Below are 16,461 nucleotides of genomic sequence, written 5' to 3'. Positions count from 1 at the left end.
TGTAATAATAATAATAATAATAATATTATCCCTATGCTCCAAACGGTTCAATACTGACTGTTTTTAAAGAGTTAAATAATTAAGTATAGGAAATTTTCCAATTGTGGGTATCGTATAAAAATGTGTGTCGTGTGTAGTAAAAACTAAAAAGTAAGTGATCAGCAATCGCTGATCATAAGCAGGTGCATAACCGAAGTATAAAAGAAATAACGGAGCGTTCCTGCACGTGCACGCACATGTCTTTAACGCGCTACTACACAGTGGCGCCGAACTTCTAAAAATGGATTCTGGTCTCAGACCAAATCGAAGTACGACGGCTCCAAGCTTCTCTCATATGGCCACGAGTCAACATTTTTACTTTGTATATAGAAAACGATTCGAAAGTTTAATTTGTATAAACAAAAATATTGATAACACAATGCATTTATATTTATAATCGACACACAAAGGTTATAATAGCATTTAAGTATCGAGTAACAAACGAAGTACCAATACAACTAGGTATAAGGTAAATAATATGTAAATATAAGCAATAATAGCAATTTTATTTACATATCAGTGGCGCAACAAGCGGGTTTGTTGGGTGGAAAGTGGTGCTTAGTGCTTACGCCGTTCACTGAATGACTGAACACACTGGACAGTGGGCACCAAAGTGGTAAAGTCGCAAAGTACATGATACATAGGGAGGGTATAATGACTCACGTTTTTTAGTTCAATATCATATAGGTACATTTTAAAGTTATTTATGTTTAACATTTAAAGAACAAATTTTGAAGAACTTATAAGTTATAGGGGTATAATTTCAAAATAAAATAAACGATTAATGGAAAATTCTTTTTCAATCAAACTTTGTGACAAATTCAATTATTTTTTAGAAATACTGCAGCTGTGGCCTGTGATTACTGTTCAGAGAATATAATATCGCACTTGCATAACTATAATTTTATGTTAGGAAGAAACAAGAATCCATTTTTCTAAGTAATTTTTTGAATAATTTAGTGAATTGATTGAATTGATAGGTATATCATTTAATTTAAAAGAATATCATCTACAGGGCAACTTTAAGGTTCTTTTATACTTTAATTTTAATTAAATACAAATCTTAACGAATCGTCAAAAAACCAACGATGTGCCGTTAATAATATTTTTACCTAGATATATACCTATTTGATAATTGGTTAATTCGCTGAATTCGCTCTAATGTTAAAAATTATATAGAGTAAAATGGATTCTTATCGTAAAATTAGCTTTGTTGTCTGTGCGTAAGTAAGACGGAGTCATAACATACGGATACGTCCTCTTATTACAACCAATGTTACGACACAGACTCGACTCTTAACGGCTTACTGGACGGCCTTCGGATGACGATATTTACATAGTAATAAAAATTGCACACGCGTACGGTTTTTAATTTTCCAATTACATGTAGCGCGGTTTTTGTTTTAACACCGTTAAACAGAGAGGGACAACAAAACAATTACCTATCCATTAGCTGTTAGGAAATTATGTATTTATTGTGTTCAAGATACATCGTGATATGTGCATACTACGTACATATTAAGAGTAGCTACACAGTCATTAAACGGGGCAATGATAAACCTAAATGTGTTATTTTACAATAAGGTGCATAAATATATTATATTTTAAACGTGCAACATTATTATTACACAATTTTGTTTTTTTTTTCGAACTGTTATACATTTTGTAATCACATCACTTACACTTAATATAGTCGAATGTAATTTTTATTTGTGATAAAATACAATACGGGCATGATGACTATGCCTATGAAATTGATTAACTGAAACACATACACGGTATGGGGCAATGATAGAATAAAATAAACATAATTTTCAAACAAAATAATATATATACTTTATTACAATTTTATATTTTATTTTTAATTATAATAAGTTTAGTCATTACACCTCAACAGTTATGTATCACATATTATACTGTTAGGACATATTATTATTGTTGTTGTGTAATGTATTTGTTAAACTCGATACGCAGTCATAATGAAATTTTGAGTTGTACAAACAAAAATAAGATATTACCTATTATAATATAAATTATTTATGTGTATAAAAAAAAATATATATAATAATAAAAAAAATAATGTCAAGTTTGATCTTTCTCTTTAATCAAAAACTAATATAATTATTATGTTAAGCATCTTGCAATAACAGAGTGGTTTTTGACAGAAATTGAATTATGATTACAATATATTAAACTTAATTTTAAATTGAGTATTTATTATATTTCATAAATAACTTATTCTAATGAAAATATCTTCTAACAGAAATAAAATAATAAATAAAAAAAATGATAATATATATAATAACAATCAAATGATAAAATATCTCTAAACAATATTATTCTAGAGTAAAAAGTTACAAAAAGCATGTGTCATCTTTGGACACTAAAACAATAATATGGCTAAGTTTATATTAAAAATAACAAATATACATGATTGTTCCCTATGTGTTATTTGAAACTGTGTTTGGCGCTAAATGTGCATATGGATGCCTCTTTGATTGACTGTTTTCTAGTGAGGTTCTATTTTGAGGAGAAACAGACATACCTAGAACATACAATAAAAATAATTTGTATAAAATATTTTAATTAATACTTAACACAAAATTAAGAAAAAAAATATAAACAATAGCTTATTATTATTTTTTTTTATAAATAAAATGTAAAATAAACTTCTAGTTTTATTTTCAATATATTGGATTAATGATGAACAATTTACTTTGATAATAATCGTGGTACTTCAATTTAAAATTAGATTAAATTGGTCCTTAAATTAAAAACTAGTTCAAAATGATCTTAAAATATAGTAAAAAGCAAAAGCAAAATAAGTTATTTAGATTTGTATTTGATTGAAATATTAAAACATTGTTAAGACGCTTAAAAAAAATAATAAAAATTAGTCTTAAAGTCCGGGTAAATACTACATATACTACATTACATTAAGTATCTACTTCTATCTATACCTATTAAATGATATTTATTTATTTGATAATCAGATGCTTCAAGGGATATTGACTACATAAATGTTAACAATGAAAATATAAGTGTAAATATAAAAGAAAAGTGAAGTGTTATAAAACTAAGTTTGGTTAAGTCAGTGTTAAATTCTGTGGAGTGATCAATTATGTCTATAAAAAATAAAATTTGTTTCTCGTAGACAGGGAAGGATCGAGGAGGGAAACAAATGCTAATAAATCAGGAAAACCATTATGTCATTTGGCGATGATGTGAGAATTGCACTGTTGCAGTATCAAGTCAAAGATGGAATATCGAAAACACGTAATGAAATAAAATCATTAATAAAATTTGTATTTTTGTTACATAATGTAAGGGGTTTTGTATACTCACTTGGTGATGATCCCAATTTTGAATTTTCTGATGAAGTTGTCATACGTGAAAAGGCAATTAGAGTGTCAGGAAAATTGGGTGGTGTAGCTGGGGTATTACATGGTGTCATCTAAAAAATGATATAAATATTAAAATGCTACTGTTAATTTTCAATAAAAATAACTCACTTGTCCAAATCCAAACTGTGCTGAATTTTGACTGCAACTTGATACAGAAGAATCTTGAAAAAATATACTCAATGCAGTCTGAAACAATAAAGTTTTCAATATAGTTAATTGTTTTACAAGATATATGACATTTACTACGCTTACATGATGGCATTAAAATGGTTATTTGTATATCCAATATGCTTTACACCTGCAAGAATGTAAGAATCTATGGTGCTTAAACCGTTTTATCGTTAACATGTAAACATGAAATAATCTAAACAACAACTAACATAAATATTATAATTATAATAGGTAATACATTTTACCAGTAAAAAGACTATTTTATATTTGTTGTTACGGCTATTATAATTACGAGTTCTACTGTTTCTTAGATTATATTTTATTTTGCCTACGAATAGTCTATTAAACGGTTCATAAAATTTATATTTAAATACTATACAACATAACTCTAGATTAGGTGTGTTTTATCTGATTTGCATTCTTCATAATTATTAATCTCAGGTGTTGTATACTAATTAATACCTAACCAAAATATTTTTAAGATTTTATAAAAGACAGTAATTTTTTCTTCATTTATCATGAGGATTATTGTTAAATTTAAAATCAGTAATACAGTATTTTAACGTCATCATCAAATTTAGTAAAAGTACACACAACGAATAGATATTATCTAGATATGTACATTTTGTTTTGTCTAACTTGGCAAATTCAAAACAGCCTGACACAGGTGTCGTCTACAAGTATTATAAAACTGAATGATTCAACAATTTTAGAGGACAAGGTTACAGACTAGATACGATGATATATGTTTGCTCAGAACAGCAAATTTTTTAATGTCAGATCAAGCAGGTTAAATTGACCAATTAGTAATATCATAATAGGTACCCATAACAAATTGATGATTATAACAAATAAAAATGAAAGGACAAAAATGTCTTACTGGCACAAAAGTATTATTAAGCCGCCGGGTAGGTATGTAGGGAAAATAATTCGATATCATCACATTTCATGAAAACATTAAAGATATAGGTTCACAAAATAGAAGTGATGTATTTTTCTAATTTAGCAAAGTTAGCAAATAAAAAAACAGTTTTGACACCTACAAGTGTTATGAATTATTAGACAATGGAACGATTCGATAACATTACAACACAAGGTTATACGGAAGAGAGATAACGGTATTGATTCGTACTTAACGGCAAATTCGTGACCATCGTATCGGTCTGCCCGGTCCGGTACGACGACCAATCGACCGTTGGGACTGGGAACGATGAAAAACGTTGCAGACGCGGAGAGAAAAGAATAAGCTGGTTTGAAGTTCAAGGTCACGGGGCACAAGCACAACCAGGGGACGAATAAAAAATGTTGGGACGGCCGATCGGACAACTCCAACTCCTACGCCCAATTCCGTGGCTACGACAGAGGTAGTTTATAGACCGGTCGAAGAACGGCATAGAAACGTCGTTTAGCGTCGATCGACGTCCGTCGCCGCCGCCGCCGCCGCCGCCGAGAACGGTGCAAACGTCGGGACGGACGAACAACGCAGCAGCGCAGAACAATGGCGTTTGGCCGGACTGGTGGAAATAAAGGCCGCCGGCGGGACAGTGACAATAATATCGCAATGCAAATCGTGCGCGCTTACCTCGAATTGCCAGTGGGCGGCCTGCAGCAACTGCTTGGCCTGGTCTCTTGCGCATCCGGCGGCCAGCACGAATTGGTTGATCATCACCTGTTCGCGCAACGAGTCCATGGCGGACGACAAAAGCGTCCCCGGAAAACCTGTCGGCGCGCGGCCGCCGACGACGGGTACGCAGGGCAATCGCGCGATCGGCGCACGGTCGTTGCGCGGATATTACGACTGTCGCGCGCGCGCGCGCGCGCACCGCCAGAGGCGTCCGGGAAATGAATGAAAAACGTCTCGGGGAACGAACGGCGCGCACAGCCCGGCTCAGCCCGTCAACATTGTCTGTCGTCCGTCGGCGCTCCGGCAGCGGCCACAGCGACGAATACGAAACGGTCTCTTCGGGCGCGACGTACCCTTTCGGTTTTTCACTCGGATTTTTATCAGCCGCACCGCAATAACAACAACAGTAATAATAGTAATAGTAATAATAACAATATTATGCGCGCGACGAGTTACGACGCATATGGACGGCGACGGTGACGCGCAGAAGACTCGGCCGATACGCACACACACACGCACGGCGGTCGACTCGGCGTGAGAGGAGGAAAAAAAAAAAAAAATAATAATAACAACAATAATAAAAACAGTCAACAGTGGCGCTGCGTACCCGTTGACACGCGCACACACGCGCACACGCACACACGCGCGCGCGCCCGATATTCCTGTTCCCCGCCCCGTCATCGACCGCCGTCCGCGGCCCGTACCGTTCTATACCATTATTGTCGGCCGCACACGCGCACAGCGGCGCACCGCGCGCCCGCCACCGTTCACGACCTATCGTAAAAACGTATCGCCGGGTACACGAGTACACGACCCCGCGCGCGCGAACCGATCGCGTCGCGTCGTGTCGCGCCGTGTTCGGACAACCGCGGCTGCCATGTCGGTCCGATCCGCAGCAGCTGATCGGTCAGATCGAACGCCGCCCCGCGACCGCGTTCGCGCGCGCGTGTGTGTGTGCGTATCGGCGAAACACGGTTGCGTACGATTTTTAACTGCAACTCTGATGCACTGTTGCCGTTTGATTTGAACCAATAGAACGTGGAACGTACGATTTACAATTAATCCGAAAGTTTTCATCGTACCTATAACACTCAATTCCGTGGCTCCCGTTCTTCTGGAAACGTTTTTGAAAATACAATCAGTATTTAAAGGTCGGATTGAGAAATTGGAAAATGCTGATTTAATTCGTATAAAAGAACCACGAAAGAACATCTATTTTTAATTTGTATATGTATTAATTTAGGTTTACTTTTATTGTATTTTCGATCTTTGTAATTTTAACGACTTGTACCGCTATAGGTTTTCTGTTTTCATTTATGATCTTTTATAGAAAGTTATGTCTCATTAATTTTTAGGTTATAAGGTGTTTCTTGTAATTTACTAATTTACATTTTAAAATTTATACTATTCATCTGTCAGCTCTCTACTCCGTCACAAGCCTTGGCTTATATTTCTTTTTATATTATGTAAAGAAAAATTTAATAAATTAAAATATAATTAGAACACAATGTCACAATTCATTAAAATATTATATTTGTCAGTGATGTATATATTGTCTTTTTTCTATTTTCAATAAAATTTTAAATTGAATACACTTTTACAATTCATTATTTCCTTTTATTATTTTTAAATATTTTGACTTATGTTTTTGACTTTTTTAAAATTTAATTTACAAATAAAAACTTAAATGTGGCAATCGCGTGGTACCCAAAGGCGAGAACGCAGGGGGTTTTAGGTGTTTAACCTGGCTCCCCCCAAAATATCACGAACAAAAAATGTATTACCTGACCTACAAATGAATAGTATGATATTTATGAACACTTTTTCACCCCCCCCCCTAAATTGTTCTTGCGTTCGCGCCTAGGGTACTCGTGTGTGTGTACTTACACAAGTTGCCGCGGACGCGCGTAATATCGTTAAAAAAAATTACAACATTTGAACTGTCGTCCGGTGGCGTATGGGTATCTTTAATTCATACGGAAGCGAACAATTTATTTACGACCCACCCCACCCCTAAGTACCTATATCCTATTTATACCTATTGTCGTGCCGTATTATTATAGTAGTTACGTACAACGTATATACTATATTATATTAAACAGATATAAGGTTTTACAGCTATGTTATCCTTGATCCTTTGACAAAAAATTAGTAAATGCCAATGAGTTTTATGAGGCCATGATCATTCCTACTACCCCTAACCCCCTAAGATCCATCAGCAATTGCTACTGAAAAGCGTGGTTTGCTACGTCACTGCTGTCGTTCCTATATTGTGATCGGATTCGCGTAGTAGATATATGGAATGACGAATGTATAATTTTTTTTCTTACTTTCAGTGCTCTAAATTTAAAAACTTTGTACAAATACTATGTTGAAGTTGCAGTAGGTATCTAAACCGTCATCTGCATAGTCGTTTTCCAAACATGGCGATTTTTTTTGAAATGTATAAAAAAAAATAATACAGCATTTTATTATTAAGTATACTAGCTAATATTGCGTAGTGTAGATAAATCCATACTTAAACGTTGTTAAATTTAAACTAACAGGCACACAGTTATTTTGGTTGTTTTTACCAAATATACAAACATTACAAACATACAATTCAATCATAATTAATAATGATAATTTTATTTTATGTAACCAATATATAAATAAAAACTATAATTTTCATGAGTAAGCTATTTACATTATTCATGAGATGTAAAAAGTAAGTACTTAATAAAATTTAGCCTACTTTTATGAAAATCGGTCAAAAACTGTACATTTACATAACACATGAGGGTCATCCGTTTAAAGCTTTTGATTTTGAAAAGTAGATTATTTAATTATACCTGATCCTGTACGATGTTGCCTGTGACAAATTTAATAATACCAGTGGATTTACCCTGTGATTTTGACAAAATTATATCCAATTATAATATTTATTTTATTTCTTGTATCCAATAGCAATCATATTATATATACACAAAAAGTGATTTAAAAAAAATTCTGTGTGTGCCATATGAGTCCATCCGGTAAGGTGAATTTCTGTGAATTTTTTAAAATCCCTTTTTATTGCACATCTAGACTCTAGAGTATTATAGAACCATTATTCAAAATTTCAAGTTTTTATAAGTTCAGTGGTTTGGTCTGAGCGTTGATGAGTAGGTAGTATTTGAATTATATTATATATATGTTACGGTAAAAGTACGAACACCGGTTAAACCTAGAATTTACCGGTAAATCCTAGGTTTCGCCGACTACTGTTGGTAAAACCTAGGATACACAACATCGTTTTGTTAAACCCCGAATGTTTATAGTTTGGACTTTTACAAACGAGATTTGGTAAATCTTAGTCTTATCTAGGATAAACAATCAGTGTTAGTAAAAGCCCAAATACTTTTACCAAAGTTATTAATTATATTATTATCATTTAAGTATATTAGGTATGTACTACATCAATGACTAATATATTAGTTAGTATATTATTTTATTATTATTATTATTAAGTACTAATGCAAAAATTGGCATATTAAATGTACTAGGTACATTTATTACTAGTATATTATTTAATTATTATTATTTTTAATATATTAGATATACACATTTATATTATTGTTATATATTGTGACAACTAAACTGCGATCGGCTTTTATCTTGATTATCATAATAATTATTATTTAAGTATTGACTTTGGGAACAATATGCCCAAAAAAGGTCTAACTGTTAAACCTATTATACATACCGAAATAAATTCACGCTGCAAAGTAGACTTAATTGATATGCAGGCAATTCCTGATAACAATTATAAATTTATAATGGTCTATCATGACCACTTGACTAAATTTGTTATTTTACGACCACTTAAATTTAAACGGGCTGAAGAAGTTGCGTATGGCTTACGATATTTTCATTCTTTTCGGTGCACCAAATATACTCCACTCGGACAATGGGAGAGAATTCCGCACGTTAATGGCTAAGGTGTTACAAGTTGTGGATGGAGATTTTTATCGCCTGGGTACATAAGCGGGAACACTCTCACAAAAGCAGTATCGCAACTGTCTTTGACTGGTGAACAAGGACTAATAAGGTGTGATTGTTTGAAAAAATGTGTAACAAACAGATGTAAATGCCTATCCAAAAATGTATTGTGCAACTCGAGATGTCGCAGTAGCCAAGCCTGCACAAATAAATAATTTAATAATAGAATTAATTTAATTATAATAAAAATAATATACTAGTAATAAATGCACCTAGTACATATAATATGTAAATTTTTGTATTAGTACTTAATAATAATAATAATAATAATAAAATAATATACTAACTAATATATTAGTCATTGATGTAGTACCTACGTAATATAATTAAATGATAATAATAATTAATAACTTTGGTAAAAATATTTGGGCTTTTACTAACACTGATTGTTTATCCTAAGATTTACCAAATCTCGTTTGTAAAAGTCCAAATACAAAAATCATTCGAGGTTTGACCAAACGATGTTGTGTATCCTAGGTTTTACTGAAATCAATTCAATGTCCGAAATTCGGACATTTACCAACAGTAGTCGGCGAAACCTAGGATTTACCGATAAATTCTAGGTTTAACCGGTATTCGTACTTTTACCGTAACATATATATATATATAATATAGTATATACCTAATGGATTGTTAGGTCTTGCATAAAACTACAATCTTATGAGAGGATGCTAGTGCACTTGTTTTTCTTTTTTTTCTATCTTAGAAAGCAGGAATGACCCACACACAACAATACATAATATATATAAATGCATCTATAAATGCATTCATTCAAAATCATTCTTTTTTATGTTTTTGAGTAAGTAATCATAGAGTAAAAAAAAATTTAAAAAAAAATTGTTTTATATTTTTAAAGTCATAGTATAAAGTCAAATAATAATAAAATGTTAAGCTGATATGACGAAAATTCAAAAATATTATTCTCTGTAATTTTTGTGGTAAATGATTTTGTTCAAAGATTATCATAAATTATGAAATAAGATTTTACGTAAATGCATTTTTTCTATGTTCTACGCAGAGTAAGAAAAAAAATAATGCGCTGACAATAAAATATAATTTTTATTTAAAAGATCATACATATAACATATCTATCATAGAGAAAAAAAAATAAAATTCTCATTAATGCGTTTTATATTTTTATTGTATCTCATTAAAGATACTCGTTTAATCAGTTTTTAATTTTTATAGAAATCAGTGATTTCAAATCACTAATTATTACTGTAATTCTCGAAAATTTAACTGTAGGTAATGTCTTATACTTTTATAAATTGTATTTTTGTAACAATATAAATCCATACCATAAATTATAATTTATATTACAATTATTTCTGCATTTATTTTAATTATTGAGGTATATTTAGTATTTTTAGATACAGAATTGTCAGTAATGATGTATAATATTGTATGGTATTTTTTATTTCGTATAAAAATGTTTTGAATCTTATAACGTATAACTTAATCACCGTCGCACGCGTATATTAGAAACCTAACCAGGTTTCTTTTATTTAACATCTTTCTAAGAATAAACATAACAAATTTGTAATTCAACACAATAATTTAATAATTATTTATTTTGAGAGAATCATCATTCACCACTATTATATATTTATAGGTATATATATTATATTTTATCATTTATCTATATTATTATTATTGTTTTTATTAAACGTAGATGTTTCAAAACTACGAGATTTAAAAAATATAAATTGGGTAACATTGTTGAAAAATAAAAACAAAATATTAAGGAAAAATGTGAATTCTTACACGAAACCAATTTTAAAAAGAAACAAAATTTTGTTAAAATAACTGCAAATATTCAAATATTAATATGCAGTAAAAATTTATATCAGAATTCTATAGAATGATAAAATGTTTTGAAAACATTTTTAAAATTATTATAGATAGGTAAAAACATTTGTACACGGTTTAAACACCCTGAAATTTTAATAAAATCTAGGTTTTATTATGAGTTAAAAAAATTAAAAAATATCCAAAAATAATAACATAGCCACAATATTTTTTTATAAGCGTTTGATGTATGTTATAATTTTGAGGAATTTAATACAAAAGTTAATAATAATAATTTAATATGACCTAAATAATAGGTATATACTATTATAATAATTAAATATTAATAACCTACTACAAGTAAATGCAATTTTTTGGTAAAAAATAAATTAACCAATCGACTTCCATAATAAATTAATAATAAGTAATAATTGTAAAATAAATTACATCAATAGCAATTAGTAATATCAATAAACATAATTTTATAAAATATAGTTAATGATATTGACAGATCGTCTCCGCTCAGAATTGTTTCTCATTAGTAAAATGATATCATTAAATTCAAATTCAACACATCCATTATAGTGACCCATTTGACACATACTGTACAGCAGAGTGGTACACACTTACCCAGCTTTTTAATAAACTATCTGAAGAAATGTATTGAGTTTCAACGTTATAGCATACAGTGTGATCTAGTTAAAATAAAACATATATGACTTATAATGAGTGCTTTATGATGGGTATTTTATGTTAAATGGATCACTCCATAAATAAAAAATTTAATAACAAAATAAATGCTGGAAAAATGAATGAATAAATAAATTGTTATATGTTACTTTATATTTGATGGATTCTTAAAAATAACACTTTTATTCATATTATTCATTATTATCATTTATGATAATAATATATTGCATTAACTTAAGTTCCCAGAATTATCTATATCTATAAACTTACAACTTTTATTAGAATTGCCGAACTCAGAAATAAAAGAAATAATAATTTATTCACTACAAATATATTATAATGTATACGTACTTCAAAAGCATATGTGAAAAAACTAAAAAGTAATTTCAATAAAATGCAAGTTTATACAGCTATTCAATGACGAATAAGAAAATATTGAAAATAAATCTAATAAAAAAAGGACGATAGCCGAAAGGTTAATAAAATAAAGTAAAATATATATGAATTGATGGTGCAATATAAAAATATATTTCTTTATCAATATCTCAAATGCTATTAAAAATATATTGGCATTATTGAATTTATTGAATAGAGAAGAGAAGTGCAGTGAGTGTGCAGACAATACATTTATAAAATATAATAGTGAAGAATGTAATAATAACTAAAATGGAAACAGGAAAACAGTTTACGAAAATAATAATAATAATAATAATAATAATAGGTTTTAGATACCTAAATTATAAACATGTAAGTAGTAAGAACATATTACGTGACTATACTCATTAATCATTAAATGGACTCAGATTTATATATGTGATAAAATAAAAAAAATATATGGAATATAAACAAATTATAAAAAAAAATTACTTAAAAAAATTAAATTAAAAATTTCTTTATAAATTACAACAAATAAAAAAAAAATTAAGACACTTGAATTGAAATTATTATGAAATTGAACCTTATTCGTCTTGATCTCGATAACAATGATATACCATATACATGCTCAAATTTTCAAAGTTAAATGATCTACGGCTTGGTCGTAACACAGATTTGTACTAAAGGAGGCCTCGACTTCAATAAAGGTAATGGTTGCAAATTTCATATTTGAAAAGTCCAAAGGAGTGAGATGAGCCTGCTTTCCATTCATTCCGCAATGTATATCTCTAATTAATTTTAGGCAGTTTAAACCAGGATTTATATTCAATACACTGTAAATACGTTGGAAAAATTTAATTATTGAGAAATATGTAAAAACACGTATTTATGGCAAAATATGTAAAATTATGTAAAATAAAATATAGTTCATTTCATTGGAAATCGCTTGAAACGAATTTATCACTTATCTAATTAATTTATCAAATCACAGTAAAAATATGTATTTACATACAAATCCGGGCCCTATAGTTATTAGTTATTTGAATTATTTTTAAACTCTGCCAGATATTTATATTTACCAATTTGTGTTTAAAAAATAAGATTCAATATAATTCACAATCCAAAGCCATAACATGACGTTATAAAAATATAATTTTTTCTTAAAAATGTATAAACTAGAAATGAAAGAATCTTATATTTTATTATAGCTTAAAAAAATGTAAATAAGAATAAAATCATTAAAATTTTGAATTAAGATTAAAATAATGAAACTCCATTGATGAATACAGAATAGTTTTGGTAATTTGGAAACAAAAATGTTCGATTCGATAAAATTAAGCATTATAAACTTATTGTTAAAAAATTATATTCTAGATAAATAATCGAATTTTTGACATGATTAAGATAAGTGTCATTAATAATATAATCTATGTCGCTGAAAATGTGTACGTAAATAATGTCATACAGAGATACTATAGTTGGTAGTTATACACTAAAAGATGATTAATACTAATACTGCATAAGCTTGCAGCTTAAATAATTACACAGCGTTTAGTTTGTATTGTAAAATTAACAATCCTTGTTTTGTTTTGACTCTCTGGACATTTTAAAGTCATTCAAAAATAACAATGAGAAAGGTAGTTAATATATAACACTGTTAATACTATTAATGAATAACGCAAGAAGAATCTGAGACAGATGGCTCTTTGATGCATATCAACAATATAAATTTATATTCTAAAGACTTTTGCAAGCTGTTTATGACTGTTTAAGTATCTAATAAATCACGATAACAATAGTTCATCAAAATCAGAATGTTTGAAGACATTTACCAACTATATATGGTCGACTCAGTTGAAAGGTTCACTAAAATTTTTTAAAATGGTACTAATATAATATTATATACAAACTGCTTTGCCTTAACAATTTTTGATAATTACAAAGAAGTATAGAACTTCATCATAAATTCATAACATTATTCAATAATTATTTTTCATCCGTAAATTAGAAGAGATCTTATGTAACGGACCTTATACCCAAGTTTGTAAGTACTATAATGTCTAATACTTTTGCTCAAAGTATTATATATAATTATAATATATCTAATAAATAAATAAGTCATTAATATTTAATAATACCTAAGTATTAAAAGTTGAAAATATTTATAAATTTTATTATATTTATAATTTTACAAAAAAAAAAAAAGAGAAGTTATAAGAGTTTTTATTATTTGTTTTTATATTCTTGAATAAGATTGAAATTTATTGTTACATAATTTTGTATTGGAAAATGTTATTTTTATTTTTGCCAAAGCCATTGTAATAAAATCGGTTAATATAGAATTATAGATTTACGAGTTAGCTTATTCTTGATTAAATAGTACACTTTTTTTTGCATATTTTGAACATTATGCATATAATTGAATATGTATATAAATTGTTGAGAATCTTGTTAATTTTAAATGGTATTTATTTAATAAACGTCTATAATTATTGGTTTATTTATCATATTATCATAAATATACTACCTATTTAAACTAAAATGAACTTAATACTAAAGAAGAATAAAGGATTCAAAACATTTCTAAAAATGTATTATAAACGGTGATTATAAAATGAAAGAAAAAGATGTTAATATTACTTAAAATCAGGGACAAATCATGTCATTTAAATATGCTCCAACAACATCGCGTGATGTGGAAAGCAGTTTCAGCCAATATAAATCTTCGATTTGATCGCCGGTCGTTCACATTTGAAAATTTAAACAACATGATCTAATAATAGCATGTAATAATATTAACTATTATTTAAAAAAAATTGTTTTTGCATATTTTACTTTTTTTTACTGCGTTGAAATCTTAGCCCTATTGATAATAATAATTATAATTAAATTAGATTTTTAATATTAGTAATCAGATATTTGCATATACAAAATTAATAGTGTATACACGATAAATGAAACATACAATCTTGTGGTTAGCAAGATTTTAGAGATTCGGGAGACGTTGGACAGAAGTATAATTGTGGTGAGCATAGTAAGGCTACATATACACATGATTGGATTATTTGAACCTTAGACTTGCGTATATACTATATAGTACATATGGATCTCAAAGGACATTACTGCTTTATTCGATGATATGGCGTATACAAGTGTGAAATATTATGTCTATTGAGAGGTGATACCAGATGGAAATCACGTGAGGTCCGGAGGTTTGAGCCCTGAAAATTTTAATGTTTCACAACATATGTGTAATACCGCGATATTCTTTGTAGGCAGAACCGAGAGGTTATGCGAGAGAATAAAGCCCAGGTGTGAATGGTGGTTTAAATTCGGCGACCGCGATCCATATTATATTGTATACATTATACATGGGACTCCTACTCGCAATCTGGTAACCGTAATATTTTTCCATTGTCGGTTGTTTTCAATGAAAATATATGGTTACCGCCGATCATGATTTACTTTGCGCACGCCTGCACCAACGGATTTTCAACGATTTTCCAATATTCGATCAAACCGTTTTCGGTCCTTCGTTCGCGAGTGCGTAAAGTGTTGAACTGCACATATTTGAGTGGTTTCTACAAATTAATCACATAAAATTGAAGTGGATTATTATTATGACTCATTTAACTAAATTTATGAAAAATATACACGATATACTCGTACCAGAATACCTATCAATAGTCGGTTAATGAAGGTACAAAATGTTTACATTTCAAGTGTGTATACAATATATAATATATATTTCTAGTGGTATGTAAATTATATTAAAAAACTCACCTCTTATATACATAATATAAAGGCATACAAATTACACGCTACAAATATTTTATTAATCCTAACAGTGTAGGAAAAATATTATATTGTACGTAATACCACGATTACTGATTGGTAACTTGAATAATGTCAAATTTTGCATCATTTATTAGTTGTGAAAATATTGATAACTTATTAGGTATTGACCATATCACATTTATTTAAACATCTCATTATACTTTAATGGCCAATATTATAGGGTTATTTGAACTTGGATTTATAATACATATCATTAATATAGGTAGTTTATATGTAAATAGTTATTAACTGTGCGACTATGGACTTATAAGTTATCTTATACCTATAAGCATAAATTATGATTATAAATTATAATCTTGTAATTATATTTGAATATTAAATAGGTTTATACTAACAATTCAAAGAGTGGAATTATAGTTATACATACATGAATATACCTACGACATATTATAATAATATAATGCAGCTTATAGAAAATGTTTATAATAATATGTACACAAGTCATGTTGATAATGTCAATCGCGATGGTAAATTATTAAATTAAGTATGTTT

At 29.3% G+C, this 16,461-nt stretch overlaps 1 protein-coding gene across 1 annotated transcript; it reads right to left on the bottom strand.

The window, feature by feature from the left end:
- Nucleotides 1–1,850: 1,850 nt before the first annotated feature.
- LOC113553895 (UBA-like domain-containing protein 2-B) lies at nucleotides 1,851–5,764 on the bottom strand. Its single transcript, XM_026957462.1, has 4 exons — nucleotides 5,197–5,764; nucleotides 3,552–3,629; nucleotides 3,385–3,493; nucleotides 1,851–2,584 (listed from the first exon to the last, which is right to left on the bottom strand). Exons 1-4 carry the CDS (start codon nucleotides 5,302–5,304, stop codon nucleotides 2,481–2,483), a joined length of 399 nt encoding a protein of 132 aa, XP_026813263.1. The 5' UTR covers nucleotides 5,305–5,764; the 3' UTR covers nucleotides 1,851–2,480.
- Between the last annotated feature and the right edge of the window lie 10,697 nt (nucleotides 5,765–16,461).

This window comes from Rhopalosiphum maidis, chromosome 2 (assembly GCF_003676215.2).
Source record: "Rhopalosiphum maidis isolate BTI-1 chromosome 2, ASM367621v3, whole genome shotgun sequence".
In the NCBI taxonomy this organism is placed as follows: Eukaryota; Metazoa; Arthropoda; class Insecta; order Hemiptera; family Aphididae; genus Rhopalosiphum; species Rhopalosiphum maidis.
This window is presented reverse-complemented; position numbering and strand designations above follow the sequence as displayed.

What these genes read in the sequence shown, in the direction of transcription:
- LOC113553895 (XM_026957462.1), bottom strand. Translation starts at nt 5,304, where the DNA reads ATGGACTCGTTGCGCGAACAGGTGATGATCAACCAATTCGTGCTGGCC. An exon ending in CCGCCCACTGGCAATTCGAG is followed by an intron (nt 3,630 to 5,196) that starts GTAAGCGCGCAC and finishes TTATTGTTTCAG; the next exon opens with ACTGCATTGAGTATATTTTT. An exon ending in CACAGTTTGGATTTGGACAA is followed by an intron (nt 3,494 to 3,551) that starts GTGAGTTATTTT and finishes ATCATTTTTTAG; the next exon opens with ATGACACCATGTAATACCCC.